The 13,235-nt window shown below is 34.0% G+C and overlaps 1 protein-coding gene, 1 long non-coding RNA gene and 1 pseudogene across 4 annotated transcripts in view; 1 reads left to right on the forward strand and 2 right to left on the reverse strand.

Moving 5' to 3' along the window:
- The window catches only part of nectin3a (nectin cell adhesion molecule 3a), a 112,798-nt gene that overhangs the window by 98,501 nt on the left and 1,062 nt on the right, over window positions 1-13,235 (forward strand). The window contains exons 7-8 of one of the 2 annotated variants that reach the window (XM_087283834.1): window positions 2,711-2,886; window positions 8,388-9,008. The exons of the other annotated variant lie outside the window; for it this stretch is intronic. Of the exons in view, the coding sequence (XP_087139960.1) occupies window positions 2,711-2,886; window positions 8,388-8,503 (292 nt within the window). The 3' untranslated portion in view covers window positions 8,504-9,008. Of the gene's footprint in view, window positions 1-2,710; window positions 2,887-8,387; window positions 9,009-13,235 lie in introns of those variants that run through there. 2 annotated transcript variants of the gene reach the window in all.
- LOC147833625 (uncharacterized) lies at window positions 806-9,008 on the reverse strand. The gene is made up of 2 exons (XR_015509228.1): window positions 8,379-9,008; window positions 806-2,879 (listed from the first exon to the last, which is right to left on the reverse strand). It is a non-coding gene; the product is annotated as an uncharacterized LOC147833625 (long non-coding RNA).
- LOC137487729 (uncharacterized) lies at window positions 3,497-5,943 on the reverse strand (annotated as a pseudogene). Its single transcript, XR_015508863.1, has 3 exons — window positions 5,789-5,943; window positions 5,181-5,276; window positions 3,497-4,444 (listed from the first exon to the last, which is right to left on the reverse strand). The product of XR_015508863.1 is annotated as an uncharacterized LOC137487729, transcript variant X1 (transcript).

A 13,235-nucleotide genomic window follows, 5' to 3' on the forward strand; every position in this document is an offset into this window, starting at 1 on the left:
TTCTATTTTATTTTATTCTATTCTATTTTTATTTTATTTATTTATTTTTTATTTATTTTGTTTTATTTTATTTGTTTTATTCAATTTTTTTTTCATTTCTTATTCTATTCTATCCTTTTTATTTTATTTTATTTTTAGTGTTTACCATTTAAAGCCCAGTACTTCATTATTTGAATAAAAATAGTCTTGTTTTATTCAGAAAGTACATTTAGAAATGTACTTTAGAATGTATGAAGAAATGGACATTTTTTATTATTGTCATTATTTTATGACAGACTATACTTCACTACACTTTAAGATATTTTAAAAGACACTTGAAGAGTTTACCATTAATTTCAAGTATTAAAGTATCAAGTAAAAATGTTATTATTAATTTGTGAAGATACAGAAATGGAAAAAGTGAAAAATAGCTAAAAATAAGCATAACCCCAAAATTGTCATTTATTTTTATTGCCTTAGTTTGTAATTTAGTTTAGAACGACCTTTCAGAAAACTCATATTTTTATTTTATTTTATTTTTAGAGTTTACCATTTCAAGCCCAGTTTTTCATAATTTTTTTATGAACTTTTTCTTTGTTTTATCCAGAAAATACATTTTTGAAAAATGTAAATTTACCATTATTTTTTACTATTGTCATTACTTTATGACCCACTGTCCTTAATTATATTTTAGGGTACTTTGAAAGACATTTGAAGTGTTTACTATTAATCCCAAGTATTTTAATTGCATAAAAATGCAAAATATTTGTTTTATTAATTGAAGTTACAGAAATGAAAAAAAAGTCAAAAAAGCATAACCCCAAAATGTTTTTTTTTGTTTTGTTTGTTTTTTTTTGCCTTTGTTTCTAATTTAATTCGGAATGAAGTTTCAGCATACTTGTCATGATCACCAGCAATTTAATGCTTGCAGATCGCTGGAGCACTACGATTCTGTCACTTTATGAACTACATATCCCGTCATGCACCTCACACACACCTGTTCCAGTTTTCAGAGGATTACACACACACAGCTAGAAGCTGTTCAAGGACTCATTACACAGACTATATAGACTGCTCACTTTTCCTCACTGGTTGTTGAGGCTTCTGTAACATGTGAGTCAGGGTACAATGGAGTTGAGAACTCAATGTTATGTAGGCAATGGTCAAAACAAACATTATCATGAGGAAAATCCAAAATTGTCTTCGTGGTCTCAGGCAACAAGATTAATACAAGTGGCAAAACAACCTAAAGAGAAACAAGGCAAGGCTAGACAATAGAATGCTTTGTAATGCTACATGATAACAAGACTTAGCACTGTGTGTGTGCGAGTGTGGTGTTTAAATAGTCCAGGATATCAGCCCATGATGAGTTTCCAGCTGTGTGTACCTAATCAGGGGTGATCTGGAACTGGTGCATGAGTGAGGTGCCTGATGAGAAATGTAGTGCTGTTCTGTGGCAGAATTGTAGTTCGGGTGTTGGGTGAAAGTGAATGTTTCCAATGATCTACAAGAGCTAGATTGCAGGTGATTATGACAATACTCATAAATTATTAACTTTTTTTTATGTTTAACACAAAATTTGTACCTTTAGTTTAGTAAATATATATACAATGTGTACAAGTCATACATACTTTCATAACAAAAAAATGGTAAAATTGTATTTATTTTAGGAGTTTAAGAGTATCCCAGTGTTTTCATTTATTTGTGTTTCTAATTTCATCCACACATACTCGCACACACCCGCAGACATATATTTTATTTTATTATATTTTATTTTTAAATTTCAGAGATCTGTCTCCTCTATTCATTTTCAGTGTTAACAATATGTCATAAAGGTATATAAAATTAGTCAAACGTGCAAATGTTTGGTTATAAGTTCAATACTAGCTTACTTTATGTTAATAAATGTATATATTTCCAAGCATAGTGCCTTTGGCTGCACATGAAAGCATTAGATATTTATTCAAACACACTTTTTCTCTTCTGTTTTCTCAAAGCGTTACTGTTTTTTCTGTATTTGTTAGCTTGTCTTGTTTAAAAACTCACTGGAGATTCACAACAGTGGCACTTGAACGTGTTACGATGGCCAGTCGCAGTAAATATTATTATTTTTTGTACATATTCTGGCTGGAAATATTTGTCTATGGGGAAAAAAACAAACCTATTTTTATACAGTTTGAGGCCAGAACATTGACCAGAGGATGTTCACGCTTGTAGTTAACATGTGCTTATCTTCATTTTGATATTTAGTTCTCAGGAGTTTGAACCGCTGTTTTGTACATATATTGAGATCTTCAAAGGATTGACGACTTGTAAATGATTTTGAAAACGAGGGAGAGATTTGCTTTGTTTTTTGATGCCTACTGTTTATAATTAAAAACGTTCTTAAAAATGTCAGTGTTTTGCGATTTTGATGTCATTTGTGTACAATTGTGTGTTTGTTCGCCGTTTTGCTCATTTTCGATGAGAATGTTGTTGTTGCTGTTTGAAGGAATAATTCATGAAGCACAAAACTGTCTGTAGTATTTAAGTAATAACATCTCCAAGCCATTTTTACTTCTGCAAAATACAAAAAGGGTTGTTTAGCAAAATGACCAAGCTTTTTCACACAATGACAGGAAATATACTGTACAACACTAAGAAATTAACTAATGATAGTTTATAGTATTAAACCAAAGCAATCTAAACATTATGTGAGGATTTCATTAATTAATTCATTCTTTTTCCTTAGGCTTAGGTCCCTATTTATCAGGCGTCACCATAGCAGAATGAACCACCAACTATTCCAGCATATCTTTTGCACAGCGGATGCCCTTCCAGCTGCAACCCACTACTGGAAAACATCCATTCACACTCATTCACACACATATACTTTGGCCAATTTAAAATATTCAATTCACCTACACTGTAAAAAAAAAAGTTGAGTAAACTTAAAATAATTAGGCAACCTATCACACATAGCTTTTTGAGTTAACTCAACAAACAGGGTTTGAAGACCAGTGAACTCAAAATATTTTGTTGAATTCTTTAGTTCTCTGGACAAAAAGTATCATGTTCACCCAACAAGATATTTTTGTTTGCTGAACAAAAAATATCATGTTCAACCAACAGGATATTTTTGTTTGCTGAACAAAAAATATCATGTTCATTCAACAAGACATTTTTGTTTGCTGAACAAAAAATATCATGTTAACCCAACAAGACATTTTTGTTTGCTGAACAAAAAATATCATGTTCAACCAACAGGATATTTTTGTTTGCTGAACAAAAAATATCATGTTCAACCAACAGGATATTTTTGTTTGCTGAACAAAAAATGTCATGTTCACCCAACAAGATATTTTTGTTTGCTGAACAAAAATTTTCACGTTTATTCAACAAGATCTTTTGTTTACTGAACAAAAATGATTATGTTTACCCAACAAGATTTTTTTAGTTTACTGAACAAAATAAAACAAACTGATTCATTATGCATTTACTATTAATTTTTAGGATTCAAATTAAATACACAAGAATAGTCAATTCACTTTTTTTTATTTTTAACTGTGTTCAAATCACAATCCAAAACATTTGCATACAAAATCAGCATTTGACATTAGCCGTGTTCAGCATTGGGCTAGTTTGTACACAACTAGTACTGAATGTTTCCAGATTTGAAAAGATTGTACACTGCCTCAACATAAAATAACTGGCAACCTTACTAAAACCAAGCTATTAGTGTGTCTAAACACTCAAACCAGGTGAATATACAATCATCTAATCAGAGTAAACCCTAAAAGCCACTCCATTCATACAGTCTTTAAAGTGTACTGCACTTTTGTCAACAAAGTACATAAAGTCCAAAAACAGACCTCAAAACATTGAAACAGTGGCACATTAGGAAGTGGTCACGGGTGAGTTGCCGTTACTGTGTGGAGTTTGAATGTTCTCCCTGCGTTCACGTGGGTTTCCTTTGGGTTCTCCGGTTTCCCCCACAGTCCAAAGACGTGTGGCACAGGTGAATTGGGTAGGCTAAAATTGTCCGTAGTGTATGTGTGAATGAGTGTGTATGGATGTTTTCCAGAGATGGGTTGCAGCCGGAAGGGCATACGCTGCGTAAAACAAGTTCATTGCGCTGTGGCGACCCCAGATTAATAAAGGGACTAAGCCGAAAAGAAAATGAATGAATGAATGAACTGAACTCTCGCAGATCATGTGCCACCAACCTCCATAAAACATGCTGAATCACTTAAAAAGTATATTTGAGTTCTTTTGGGTGTTCCATATTCAGTCTATACAAGAGGCTGAACAAGTAAGCGAAGGCTGCAGGCAGATGTGTGATATCCTGAAGTACTATGGCCTCCTCCAAGATTTTAGCGAGGTTCATCACATATTGCAGGGATGCAGAAGTGCCATTATCATCTTCCACCACAGTGAAGATTCCAATCCTTTAATCTCTGGTGCTGTGGTCTTCAGGGTCCGTGTCCTTATAGGAGATTAAGTAATGGGAAAATTAATTGATGTGTAATATTAATTACTACTTATTAATGTTATTACTATTATGCAAAGAAAATAAAAACATGTAATACTTTCGTACATACAAACAGTAACACTTTGAATAGTCTATAATATATAATAATTGAACAATATATTGACAACTTTTTAATATTTAGCAATTTTTTAAACTTTTTTTTTACATAAAATTGCAAAGATTTACTTTTATTTGATACAGTTTCAATTGTGAAAGTTGTTTATTGTCCTGTTTAGAATATAACTGAGCCTTTAATTGTCATTCATAAGGGATTTATAAAGCATAAATAGTCCTCACTTTAGATTAGGTCACAACTGGATGAAGTTAAGCTCATAAAGCATATACTAACATACAAAGTAACTATTATTACATACCTTAATATTAGGATATTTAAATGTTAATTTGAATAGTTTATTAATCGTGTACTTAAGCATTCTAAATGATCTTAAAAACACCAAGTATTCTTAAATAACTGGTTTGTAAATAATGCAATACTTAAATTAGTAATACAAATGAATCATTAAAGTTAAAAAAAATACAATCATTGAGCACTTCATGTAGAGTTATGCTTAACAGAAAATAAATTAACTATTCGCTAATACTAAATAAATTATTTATAGCGTGCAGCTATTAAAAGTGTTACCAAGCAGACTAATAAATGTAGAATAGGGTATGAAAATGGGTAACTTACCAGACATATCTTGAGAAAGCAAGCAGAATTTTTACGAAGAAAAATTGGCAATCCCTCAAGAGCTGCTCTTTCTCGATCGGTGACAATATCAGTGACCTAAAGGAAAGTCATTTACAAAGGGTGTTTTACAATCTTATTGTTTTGTAAGTAAAAATGTACTTAGTACATTTAAATGAGCATAGTATTTTATTCATGCTGTTGAAAAAACACATGGCTTTATTTTTAAAAAAGAATTTTGTGGTTTCCATACAATGGAATTTGATAATGGTTGTGTTGGCAAATTTAGAAAAATGTTTAGTTTCATGTGACAATTACTTTGAGTTAAAAACTACAGCTATTATTTTCTATTTTCCTCTTTGAATGTATTCATTTGAAATGGTCACTCAAAACAAGTGAAACATCTGTTATTTATCTTACTTCCATCTCACAATCAAAACACAACTTGACACAATTAAAATTAATGCAAAAGGGCTGGACAATTAAATTGTTGCAATTACGTTTTATTAGACTGTATTACCTGAGCATGAAATTCTTGACAGGACAAAATATGTTGCACATGTTAAAAACATCAGACGGGTGTATAAGAAAAAAAAAATCTTAATGAGTACCTGCTCATCCATCTTGTTTAAAGTTGTATCCATCTCTGGACCCATTGAATCCCTTCTTTTCTGTAGAGTTTCAGGAGAGGTGCTGTATATTTATCAAGTCACTCGATTAACTGTCTCAGGAGATCTACATTACAGATCTGAGAAAACTCTGTGCAGATCTACAATATACAAAAAAAAACATACATATTAATTTTTACACATAATATATATATATATATATATATATATATATATATATATATATATATATATATATATATATGTAAATGTAAATATTTAAATGTTCAAATGCTGAATACAGATGTATTTTGAATTACCTATAATAATAATGTTGTTTGTTATTTTTAGCATTATCATTACTACCTTGAATGAAACCAAAGCAATTGCAATATAGTGACTTACCTCTTCCTTAAAGTCCAGGTTATCTCTCTCTAATTTCTTCCTGGCTAAATCTCAACAACTTCTTTTGGGCAAAGAGAAAAGGTTTCTTGCATCTGCTGGTGAATGACCGTCAAATTTCACTGATGATAACAAGTCTCACCTCCTCAAGGAAATCTTGCATTGAATTATGTCATTGTCAATATTTCAGTCCTTTTGAGCAAAAAGAAAGAAAAATATATATTTAGCCCTTTATATTTTTTATGTAAATAAAAGCTAGCTGACTGTTAAAGCAAGTTGGTCTCAATATGATAGACATTTAGTCGAGCTAACAAATCAAGCAATGAATTACATGAAAATCACACGATTTTCACACAAATTACACAGTTAAACACGTCACCGTTTGTTCCACTGGCTCTGGTTCGAAGGGAAAAAAGGTTATGATGTGCGCAATGCTGACAGCAATCTAGATAAACAGGACATAATGTTATATTTGACTTGGATACCTGACCTGGTATGTTATATGATACTCATTGTATTAATCGTGAGTTATTAAAGCAAATGACTCGATTGAAATCGCTATTTGTTTCAAATACATTCACTCTAAACTTTTATTGATGTAAATAGCCAAAACCAAGTGCACGAAACAAGTAACTCACGGCTAAATTATAACAAATAGTTCCGTATTAGGATACACGCGCACATCAAAGCCAACATATCAAATAATATAACGTTAGATGACAACAAAAAAAGACATACATACCTATGATTTAGCAGAAACGTCGTTGGCCTGCTCTTAACTAGGGATGGCTGACGTGAAACTGATGTTTTGACACAGTGTCGAGATCCCGAAGCGCAAGTGTTTCGAATCACTGCACCGAAGCATGATCCGAAGCACCCAAGTCACGTGACTAAAGTGTTTCGAAACACCTAGTCGCGTGACTAAAGCGATTCAAAGCATCGATCAGCTTAGAAACGTTTCGAGACCTGGTGAATCCTAATTTGACTGCCAAGGTCTCCAAATTATCTCTGTCTCAAATGGCTTAGAGCACTGTGGGTTTGCTTATTGATTATATGCTTAGCATGATGTTTTGGGTTCGAATCCCGACTTCGAAATCATGGTTTTATGTATTTTAATCATGTTTCTGTTTTGTGTAGCCTAAATAGGATACAGCTACAGTTACGCCATCAATTTAGCATCATTTTTGTAACACTGTAAAACAATAATAAATATTTTTACAGTATGGTTGGGTTTAGGGTTTGGGTAGACATTAATAAAATACAATAAATGGGAAATTTAATGAATAATATAAATAATTCTTGATAACTTCAGGCCACCGTTTTTGATCTAGCAACAACCCTGTTTTAAGACAAAAACAAGACATATTTATTCACAAATTGTTTATTCGGATATCAGACCAATGTTGAAACAAAACGATACAAGAGCAAAGCATTACCAACTGGTATTAAAGCATTTTAAAACAACTGCTACTGACTGGCTTCGAAACCTACTACTCCTGCATGGATGTCTGACATCTTAACCACTGTACTGTACACTGTTACTTGAAGGATTCCACTTTCACAACGTGGGGTTTAATCCCTCAATTTGTTCAATCGTTCTTTGCTGAAGCTGTTTCAGTGCAATATATATAAAAAATGACCACTAAATGTCACTGTAGAGTGAGGTTTCGAAACGTTTCGAAGCTTCGACACATTTGCTTCGACTGTTTCAGTGTTTCACGAAGCCTCGCTTTGCCCACCACTACTCTTAACCGCTCTATCACGGTCTCTCACATCATTAATACACTGGTAAAATAGATCGGGCAGTCAGATGGGTAGCACATCGCACAAAAACATGTATACAATTATATACAATCGATTATGAAAACGATTGACACGTAGCTCCGCAGAAAGAAAGATGGTTCGTTTTGTCGCGCGCACGTGACAGGTACCCCCTGCAGTGAGCTATGGAAGTAAATTGCGCATGCGCCAGAAGCTTATAAGGCGCATGCGCCAACAAGAAGGGCACGCATCAACGCAAAACTAAGAATTTTGTATTAGTTCAACGAAATATTTTAAGTTTTTCACATTGAAGCACCATATTTGTTGAACAAACTAACTATTATTTGTCAGCATTTCAAATGAAAATATTTAAATTCAGTTAACTTATTAATCTTTGTTCAGAGGACTTTTTGAAAGTTGGCGTTTTTACAGTGTATAGCACATGTTTTTAGACTGTGGGGGAAACCAAGAGCACCCAGAAGAAACCTACGCAAACATGTGGAGAACATGCAAACTGGTCCAGCCGGGACTCGAATTATGACCTTCTTGCTGTGAGGTGACAGTGCTAACTATTGAGCCACCGTGCCACTCAATATGAGGAATTAATAATATTATACAAAAACAAAATGCAGTTTTAACCAAATACAGCTTATTTTAATTAGTTAATTTTTTATTTACTTATTTATACATTAACAGATGCACTGTTTCTTATCTTTATACTAAAATGCAACTGATTTAAAAAAAACTATGTGGATTGTTGATTAATGTAAAAAGTTGTAGACAAAATTTACAGTTAATAGTTTGGTTTTAGATTCTTCATTCGTTTTAATAAATGTATGTATTTTACCATACTAAGAAAAACTGATAATTATTATTTCATTATACTAAAACTAGTTCAGATTTCTCCTCTGCATTCCTGAAAATCAAGAAATCAGTTTTAATTAATTTTTTCTTTAAAATTTCCCCATTTAAACTTTTTTTAGGTTTTCAAATTTTCAAAGTTTTAACAAATGTTAAACAACAAAATGTTGTTTAACAAATGTTGTTACAACAAAAATGTAAAAAGTAAAATACAAAAAAGAAAGATAATAAAATTAAATAAATAACAAATTAAAAATGTAAGAACTCCATTGTATTATTTATTTATTTATGTTATTTGTTTTGCAAAGACATGCTATTCCTATTGAAATTAACATAAAGAAAAGTTGTGTAATTATTTATATTATATTTAAACATTTTTAAAAATTTGTTTAATGATTTAAGAAATGTGAGGAATTTTTAATTGGGCGACATGGTGGCACAGTGGGTAGCGATGTTTCCTCACAGCAAGAAGGTTGCTGGTTTGAGCACCCGCTGGGTAAGTTGGTATTTCTGTGTCGAGCTTGCATGTTCTTCCCGTGTTGGCCCACAAGTCCAAAGAGGTGAAGTGGGTAAGCTAAATTGTTTGTAGTGTATGCGTTGATGTCCTGGTCCTCCAGGATGATGGTTGTGCTTTGGGTTTACAACCCACCTCGTAAAATTTAGATAACAACCATGAACTAAATATCAACTTCAATATAAAATGGCCCTGAGAGTAAGTAAGGAACCTCACTGTATTAGTTTTTCTGAAATACATTAATTTGTTCTTTCATTTTCTTTTCAACTTAGTCCCTTTATTACAGTTTTTCTCCATTGGTTTGGCTCATTTTTGAAACAGAAATTACTTGGCACTTGGCAACTGTTCACAACAGAATTGAATTTCTCATTCATTTCATCAAATTGCAAATGTCTAAGTACATCTTTGCAATTGATTAAGTACAGGTAGCCGACATTTAGTACAATCTCCAGGTGAATCAATCTTGTTTATCTAAACTGAAAAAAAGAAATAGGATTTTAGGGTAAGAGTAGCCTCCAAGGTTTGAGATCACACATTGCACTCATACTGCCAAGGAAATGGTAACTCCTTTTTTATTGTAATAATCAACCACACACAAAGCAACTTTCATACATCAGAGCAAAAAGAAACTGTATACAGCATTATAAACTGTAATATAAACACACAAACAAAAAACTATAGTGCTAGTGCCTTTTCTTCCCTCATTGCATCGCAAGGGAGAATATAGGCTACGATGTGGACGAGAATCTGGATGTGGATGGTCAGGAGGGTGAGGACGGCGGGCAGTGAAAAAATGTTATGAAACTCCAGCTTTATTTATAGCACTATAGTTTTTTGTTTGTGTGTTTATATTACAGTTTATAATGCTGTATACAGTTTCTTTTTGCTCTGATGTATGAACGTTACTTTGTGTGTGGTTGATTATTACAATAAAATAGGAGTTACCATTTCCTTGGCAGTATGAGTGCAATGTGTGATCTCAAACCTTGGAGGCTACTCTTACCCTAAAATCCTATTTCTTTTTTTCAGTTTTATACAGAATTGTATTCTGTTAGTTAGACAAAAACAGTACAGAACCTATTGTCAATGAAGGACTGGGCTAAGACTGTAAGTTGGATATGAGGGATATTTTAGTGGTCCTTTGCATAGTGACAAAACATCTAAACATTTTGACTTGCAGTGCTTACACAATGCCAAAGGGATGAAGCATTTTGGGGGCACTGACTGTTTAAATGAGAAGGAAATTTAGTTTTGACACGAGTGAGCTGTTTTGGGAAAGGTGTGAACTGTTGCAGGTGAACCATGGTGTTGTGCCGAACCATCCACATTAGTTTGGCAAAAGTACCAAGAGTGTTGAGAATGTCCAGTCTGTTTCAAGAAGTGAGCCAAAGCAATCGAGAAGGATATTTGCCATTTTTGTGGCACTGAGATTCAATATGAGAAAGGAATTTAGTTTAGATGCATGAGTGAAGTGTTTTTGGAGAGATATGAGCTTTTGCAAGTGAGCTATAGTGTTGTGCTAAACTGTAACACTGTTTTGCCAAATGATCTTAGAATTTTGAGAATGTAATTTTTTTTCAACAAAAGAGTCAAACCAATGGAGAAAAACTGCAATCTGGGGTCGCCACAGTGGAATGAACCCGCAACTTATCCAGCACATTTTTTTTTTGAAGCAGATGCCTTTCCAGCAGCAACCCATCACTGGGAAACCCATACACTTCCATTCGCACACATACACTGCGGACAATTTAGCTTACCCAATTCACATGTACCGCATGTCTTTGGACTGTTGGGGAAACCGGAGAACCCGGAGGAAACCCACGCACACAGGGGGGAGAACATGCAAACTCCACAAAGAAATGCCAACTGACCCAGCTGAGGCTCAAACCAGTGACCTTCTTGCTGTGACGCAACAGCACTACCTACTGCACCACCGCGCTGCCCTTCTGAAATATGTGTTAATTATATTGCAGTTATAACAAAGATGACCAATTGTGTAATGATTTATTTTAAACTTAAAATTGTTGAGAAAATTGTCAAGAAAAACAGTCAATTTTATAAAAAACTGTATATGTGTGAGTACGGAAAGTATTCAGACCCCCTTCATTTTTCACTCTTTGTTATATTGCAGCCATTGGCTAAAATCATTTAAGTCTTTCTCCTCAATAATGTACACACAGCACCTTGCATATTCACAGAAAAACACACAATTTATTAAAAAGAAAAACTGAAATATCACATGGTCCTAAGAATGCAGACCCTTTTCTGTTACACTTATTTAACTCATGCACTGCCTATTTCCTCTGATCATACTAGAGATGTTTCTACACCTTCACCCCAGTCTAGCTGTGTTTGGTTATACTGATTGAATTTGATTAGGTAAGCCACATACCTGTCCATATAAGACCTTACAGCTCACAATGCATGTCAGAGCAAATGAGAATCATGAGATCAAAGGAACAGCCTGTGGAGCTCAAAGACAGAACTGTGGCAAGGCACAGATCTGGCCAAGGTTACAGAAACATTTCTGTACACTTAAGGTTCTTAAGAGGATATTGGCCTCCATAATCATTTAGGAAAACATTTAGGATGACCAGAACCCTTCCTAGAGCTGGCCATCTGGCCAAACTGAGCTATTCAGGAAGAAGAGCCTTTTGAAAGGAAAAGAAGAGCCCAAAGATCACTGTGACTGAGCTTCAGAGATCCAGTCGGGAGATGAGAGCCAGGTATAGAAAGTCAACCATCACTGCAGCCCTCCACCAGTCAGGGCTTTATGGCAGAGTGGCTCAACGGAAGCCTCTCCTCAGTGGAGTTTTCTAAAAATCCCCTGAAGCACTCCCAAGATGGTGAGAAATAAGATTCTCTGCTTTGATGAGACCAAGATAGAAATTTTTTGGCCTTAAATCTAAGTGGTGGAGAGAACCAGACACTGCTCATCACCTGTCCAATACAGTCCCAGCAGTGAAGCATGGTGCTGGCAGCATCTGTGGAAGTGTTTTTCAGCTGCAGGGATAGGACGACTGGTTTCAATCGAGGAAAAGATCACTGCGGCCAAGTACAGGGATATCCTTGATGAAAACCCCCAGAGTAATCAGGACCTCAGACTAGGCCAAATGACCCTAAGCATACAGCTAAAATAATAAAGGTATATTTTGAATTTCCTTTAAAAAATCATATCAAATATATATATATGAGAGAGAGAGAGAGAGCACTAAACTTCATTTCTTCAATTAGATTCAAAATGTGAAAGCCAAACAGGTTTTAAATGTTATGAAATAAAAAAAAATGATGACAGAACTTTCACTTCAGACAAAGTTTCCCTTTGAATGTTCGAAAACCATCAATAACCAGATTAAGCGCGGGAGTCGGTGAGGTCTAATCAGTCACGAACACCAGCAGTGCGCTTTTTTAATCATCGATTTGTACCGTTTGTGTCAGCAGAATGTGATGTACCCCTGAAAGCACTAAAGATACTTACTTTTCAGGAATACTAACATTAAAAAAAGTCTTTTCGTCAGTGCACAGTATTTAATTTGACCTGACTAGATTTAAAGCCACAGTTCACCTGAAAAAATGACAATTCTACCTGTTTTGCCCTACATTTTTTAGAAAATCTTATTTTAACTGTGTGATTTCACTGTTTAGAATTTGCAAAAAATGATTTTCTAAAATTATATAAAGGAGCAAGTCCGAGTATTTTTTTAACGTTGTTACATGACGTTATCACATGATCTAATAACTAGATCCGCATGCATGTGCACGCATGTGAGTAACCTAAGCAGTACCACCACTTCCTATACGAAGAGTATGCAGGCTGCGTGGGGCCTGTACTCCAGAGGGGGGCGCCATCTTGGTTGCTAAAAAAATATATATTAACATTTATTTAATAATATTTTCGTAAAATGAGTTTAA

Source organism: Danio rerio, chromosome 15 (assembly GCF_052040795.2).
Source record: "Danio rerio strain M-AB ecotype USA chromosome 15, GRCz13ab, whole genome shotgun sequence".
Lineage (NCBI taxonomy): Eukaryota > Metazoa > Chordata > Actinopteri > Cypriniformes > Danionidae > Danio > Danio rerio.